Source organism: Callospermophilus lateralis, chromosome 9 (assembly GCF_048772815.1).
Source record: "Callospermophilus lateralis isolate mCalLat2 chromosome 9, mCalLat2.hap1, whole genome shotgun sequence".
Classification (NCBI taxonomy): domain Eukaryota; kingdom Metazoa; phylum Chordata; class Mammalia; order Rodentia; family Sciuridae; genus Callospermophilus; species Callospermophilus lateralis.
Window position 1 is genome coordinate 6,642,113 of NC_135313.1, and position 6,000 is coordinate 6,648,112.

General features: G+C 56.6%; 1 protein-coding gene across 2 annotated transcripts in view; it reads right to left on the bottom strand.

Moving 5' to 3' along the window:
* Positions 1-5,472, bottom strand: part of Inpp5d (inositol polyphosphate-5-phosphatase D) — a 109,047-nt gene extending 103,575 nt beyond the window's left edge. The window contains exon 1 of one of the 2 annotated variants that reach the window (XM_076866101.2): positions 5,229-5,472. In XM_076866101.2, the coding sequence (XP_076722216.2) occupies positions 5,229-5,362 (134 nt within the window). In that variant the 5' untranslated portion in view covers positions 5,363-5,472. The remainder of the gene's footprint in view (positions 1-5,228) is intronic. The other variant, XM_076866100.2, reaches the window with a different exon arrangement.
* Between the last annotated feature and the right edge of the window lie 528 nt (positions 5,473-6,000).

Here is a 6,000-nt window from a genome sequence, read left to right on the forward strand (position 1 = left end):
ACCCCTGGGTTTAATTCCTGGTACAAAAAATAGGTGGGGAAGAATTATGGAAATACTGTCTCATCAGATTTAGGCGACTCCAGAGCCTTTGCTCCTCAGGATTGCATGTCTTGGCATGAAGTAGAAGGAATACAGAGCTCCTGTCACTCTGTCTTGGGGACAGGAAGGTCTGGCTAGGAGGACCACCTTTCATTAAGATGCAGGGCTTCATGCCCCAGGGAAATGGAATCATTCAAGCAAAATGAACTGTTGGTGTCTGTGCACAGGTGATTTAACCCACCAGGCAGGCAAATGTGTAAAACACGCCAGCGCCTACTCCCACCTAGAAGAATTGCTCTGGGGTGCTGCTGGGCATGGGCACAGAGCACCTGGAGCCACTCGATCGTCACAGGGTTGTTCTGAGTCACTTCACAGGGATGATACAATGGAGTGGAGTACATAGGCCTTCGTTGGCATATAGCTCCCTCCTGGTTAGGCACGCAGACATAAAACTCAGAAGAGCCATTTGCAGACAAAGCCTTTGGGCCTGTTTTCTTATGTAAACAGATTTCAGGAGCCCCAGGGTCTCCAGCCCCGGTTCCTTCTGTGCCAGCCTTTCTTCCCACTTGCTGCACATACCCCACGCGGAACAGCGCCTTGTTGTTTTCACAAAAGTAATTAGTGAGCATGTCAATTTTATGAAAGGCTTGGAGGAGGCTGGAGGAAGGGAGATAGCCGCACACCCGCTCACACCACAGGTCATGGCTCAGCACCTCTGCTGGACACTTCTGTCCCCTCAAGTACCCACTCTATGGCTCTCCAGGCCTTCTCTCTCCCCTCGCCCCACCAGTCTCTCCACCTGCCAGGCTCCTCTGTCTTTCCCCCCAGAACAGCGGGATGCAAGTCCTGGCCCTGCCATTTATGAGTCCGGTCAACCCACCTCGTCCCAGGACCTCTCGGTGCCGCGGTTTCCTATCTCTCGGGTGGGCATTGCACTACTTCCTCTGAAGGTCCTGAGGGTGTTAAATGAGCTAGTGCACATGAAGAGCCTGCAACGGTCCCTGGCACAAGGTAAGCCCCGTCAGTCTTCTGTGGCACACAGAGCGGGCCTCGCCACGTGTTAGCAGGGCAGGTTTGGGGTCTGCTGGCTCCAGGGCCTTTCCACACTATTCCAAACAAGGAGACCGCTTCCCCAAATAGCATTCTGGCGATGAATGTCCTTCTGTGCTTTTTTGTCTTTCCTGCTGTGCTGACAAAGCCACCAAGTCCAAGGCTATCTGGTAGTTTGTCCCCAGGAGGAAGCTCACCCTGTTGTCATGCCTGAGTGGCCTGTGGAAGGCCATGTGCTGAGGGAAACCCCAGGGCTTCCCCGCCTCAGCTGGCTGGAGCAGGCGCTGGATTCAGAGCCAAAGCCAGCCACGTGCCTTTCCTTCCCCGTGAGGGAGGACGACTCTTTCCTGAGTGGTTCTTCGTACGGCCAAATGGGCAGCTCCAAATGGACAGTAGCCAACTGACCTGGTTGAACGTGGGCTCACTCTGGGCCCTGGTTGCTTTTTCAGGGAGGGCAGAGTGCACTGTGACAATACTGGGCCACTGTTCCAGCTCCATCTGAGCAGCCTGGGCAAGAGGAGGTCACCCTGCTGCCCATGGGCCCTGCACTGGTGGAGCCCCATGCCTGAAGGTGCTTGACAGGTGTGCTGGCCCCGACATTGTAAAGAAGGTCACAAAAGGGATGGCCTCTTAAAGTCCTCCATCCACGATGGGCCACGGCCCCTCCTCTCCAGGCTCCCAGACTCCCTGGAGTAGGGCTGACTGTGGGTGGGACCAGTGAGGGTGACACAGGCCCCACCAGAAGAGCCTGCCACCCCTCACGCTCCAAGCCTCTTTCACAAGACTGCAGAGTTGAACCTCGGCCAGGTTTCCCCGTGCCAGTCCTCTGTGACCCAAGGAGCAACGCAGGCTCCCACTAAAGCAGGACTTTCTGAGCAGCAGAGGGGAGGCCAAAGTTTTTCCTCCTGGGTAGGTGACAAGGCTGACCCCTTTAAGGAAATAAAGGGCACCAGGTGAATGTGCGCTCCTAAGCCACAGGCGTGGCACTGAACTGCCATCTTGTCTTTCAGTGTCTCCCCGTATCCCTAAGTTCCATTTTGGTCAAACCCCACCCTCTCTCCTAAGCATGAAGGCTCTTCCGGCAAGGCTGCCCTCCGGGCCTGGAGCCCAAACACACCGAACCCATCAGGCGGAGGTCCTAAGCTGTCCTCTCACTCACCAGAGGGCCAAGGAGAAGCTTGCAGGCAGGAAGAAGCCTGGGTGCCCTGGTGGTGGGACATGTGGTCCTTCTCGACATAGACATTTCCAGAGCAAAAAAGTGAGTCTCTGTGGCTCCCTTCTGCAGTTCTGGCTCACTTTTTTTTAAAAAAAAATTTAAATCTCAATACAGTGTCCCAATAAGTTGTGAGGCTGTCCTCGAACATGGGATCCTCCTGCCTCCATCTCCTGAGTCACTGGGATTACAGGCGTGTGCCACTGTGCTTGGCTGTGGTTCACTTTGAAAGTAGGGTTGTTAGAGGGCCCTGACCATGACCTGGGTCCCCACAGCCTGGCTGGAAGCCAGGGCGACAGCTGGGTGCACAGACCATTACTTCTGGAACCAAGGAAAGCCCAGCTGCCCTGTACCCCATCTCTGCCCTGTGGCTCCTGCCTGGGCCTCAGTGGAGGTCCCTGTCATTGGTTAGGGACCAGGATAGTGAGGGGCCAGGCTTCCACCAGTCCCCAGGGATCAGGGAAAAGTAAGGATGTAGTTTGTTTTTCAGGAAGTTAAGTCTCAGCTTTAAAAGGACTGGCTTAAAATTAAAAAAGAAAAAAAAATTAAAAGAGTATGTCCTTCCTGCCTTTTTGATGTTTAAAGTTGCTTCATGTCATAAACTGAGGTGGTGGAAGATGACAGTTGTCATTTACTTATTTATTTAGTTTTGGTTTTCAAGTCTGTTTATTTATTTTTTATTTTTGGCACTAGGGATTGAACTCAGCGTTGCTTAACCACTGAGCCACATCCCCAGCACCTCCTCCTTTTTCCTCCACAATTTTTAATGGGTGGCATTATAGTTGTACATATTTGATGGAATTTGTTGTTACAGATTCATACATGCACCAATGTAGCAATATAATTTGATGATATCACTCCCAGCCCCCCCCCCCTTTTATGTTTTATTTTGAGACAGAGTCTCGTTAAGCCCTTAGTGCGTTGATGAGTGGCTGAGGTGATTCTCCTGTCTCAGCCTCCCAAACCACTGGGACTACAGGCATGTGCCACTGTCCCCGACTTTCAAGTTTCCTTAATTGGCAAAATCAAGGTGAGAGTCCTACAGGGTTTCTCAGGGTTGGAAGGCTTGCTGGCCTGTCTACCCACAGCCCACAGTGGCTTCCCTGACAGAGCAGAGCAGAGAGGGGAGCCCTGAGCTTGGGATGAGGGCCTGGGAGACTGAGGAGCTGTCCAGGCTGGGGTTAATAGGGGGTGGCATCGTTAGGTGGCACCATGGGCACCTCCTTAAGGTGCCTCTGCTCAGGGCCTTGACTCTGAGGGAGGAGGAGAGGGGGTAACACCACAGGACCTAGGCCTGGGTCCTCGCTGCCAGCACGGTTAACCTCTGGCTCAACCTCTCTGAGCAGTCTGTCCCCTTCGAGTCAGGGGCCCCCGGCCTAGAGGTTCTTGGAGGCCTCTCGGGCTCTGGGTCCACTTGCTGCCACCTAGACTTTAAGATGCTCATGGCTTAGAGTCAGAGAGACTGAGGTTCCCCCCCTGCAACCTGAGCATACTCCTGGGGGGGTCACAGGACTAATGTGAAGCATAATGAGATGGCCTGGAGGTTGGGGACATAGCCAACACCGAAGAGTCACTTTTGGCCAAGGGCCCACTGGTGTCACATGGGCCCACGGAGTCAGGCCAAGCTCAGTCATTTCTAAGGCCCCTTCACTGGTGAGTCCCTGTAGGGCAGCGTCATCTGGAGGTCCTGGCTGCGGCGACCTTCTGAAGTGTGGGGGTGGGGGGCGGGCAGTCAGCCTTCAGAGGGGCAGCTGTGAGCCTGGGCTGGTCTCATGTCCAGCTGGGGGCGGGAAGGGTGGCAGCACAGTCTGCTGGTCTAGCTGCAGTCTCTGGGCGGAGATGATCTTGGGTGACTGTCGCCACTCACTAACCTGCCCGGGCCTCAGTTTCCCCATCTGCAGGGCAGAGGGCCTGCACTTGAGTTGTCTTGAGGATGAAACCAGCCAGTAAACGCTGAGCACAGCAGGTCCCCGCGTGAGCAGGGCTCAGAACAGGCCTGTGGTCAGTCACCCACTTCCCCCTGCCTGGAGGCAGGCAGGCTCTAGCTGCTTGAGGGGGCCTTCCTGCTGGCCCCGAGATGCTACCTGAAGTGTCTGGGTGGACACACCCTTCCTGACTGCACCCTGGCGCTGCCTGCGGCCCAAGAGGGGGACGTGGTTAGACCACAGCGCTGCAGGGGCGAGGGCCTCCCTTGGACATCGGGCAAGAAGGGGTTGTTAAAAAGGAACTTTCAGCAAGTGGTTGCTCTCTTGTCAGGACAACTGGCACTTTCAGCCACAGCACAAGCCAGACGGGGGGAAGGGTGGGGGACAGTGAGCTGATGGGGGTGCTGACCAAACGGGTGGGGACACAGCTGAGTGCCAGGGAAGAAGAGAGGGTTCACGTGGGAGGAGCAATTTGCTGGGATGAGGGTGACCTCCTCTTTTCTTGGGGACAAAACGTCGCTGCTGGGTGAACTGAAACCCACCCAGGCTCTCGGCTCCCCAGATGGCAGCTCCCTTCAGACCCACTGCTTGGGTGCAGGAGGGCTTCTGAGCTGGGCATCTTGGACTCACACCTAGCTGGTGAGCCACTGCCTAACACCCACCACCACGGAGCCCCTTCTCCTGCCTCTGGAGCCCGAGGACGTCCCCAGCACCACAGTTCATGGGCAGCCGAGTCGTGGGACCTGGCGCAGAGTGGCTCCGAGAGTTCCAGCACTGCCAACCTTGCCACAAGACGGGCTCCCTGAACTCCAAGGCCAAGCCCAGGTGGGCCTCAGCTGGACCACCCCACAAACTGGACGGCAGCGTGCCAGGCAGGCCACTCCGTCCTGCGATGGGAGAACAACCCATCCAGGGCCAGCCCCCGGCTAGCTTTGCCTTCCAAAGTCACCCCTCGGGTCTCTGTGCCCGCCGAGGACCCGGGAAGAGGGTGGCATACTCACAGCACGCAGAGTGCGAACGCCCGGGGGATGGACTCGCTGGCACGCACGAGGAAGCTCCCGTCCTTGCCCGCCCTGGAGAGCAGCTCCTCCGCCTTGGAGCGGGTGATGTTGCCATGGTTCCAGGCGGGGACCATGGCGGGTGTGGGCCTCCGGTCGGGCCGGCCTCCACCCCCAGGACCAACACACCACCGAGGGCGACTGAGGGCCCTGTGCTCAGACCTGCCACCGTCCCCTCTCAGTCGCCTCTGTTGCTGCCACCAGCTTAACTGACTAACTTCCTGTTTCAAGCGCTCAGTGAGGGAAAGGAAACTGAGCTGCAGAGAACTTCCTCATTACAGAAACCGACAGAGAGAGAGAGAGGCCCCGTTGTCCACCTTCACACCCGTCCAGCCACAGTCTGCAGCCCCTCCTTCTCCCTCTCTGGCCCTTGTCTTTCCCTGTCATGGGACTCAGCTTCGAGACGCACCCAGAATTAGCGACAGTCCTGCGTGGGGGAAGTAGCAGTTCCTTCAGCTCAGCGCATCCCTGGCTGCTTCTAAAGGAGTGTGGCCTAGTGGTTGTGGACGGGCCAACGCAGCAGCCATACCGAGGCCTGTGCTGCTGCCCACGTGGGATGGTCGTGCCCTGGTCAGATCCCTGAACCTCCCGGTCTACCCTTGGGCTTTTCACCCCCCTGCCCACCCTCCAACATACCCAAAGGGCATGTTGGACTGAGACTGGACTTGTTGTCTGGACTTGGACTGAGGCCTGTCCCTAAAACGAGCAAAATGGA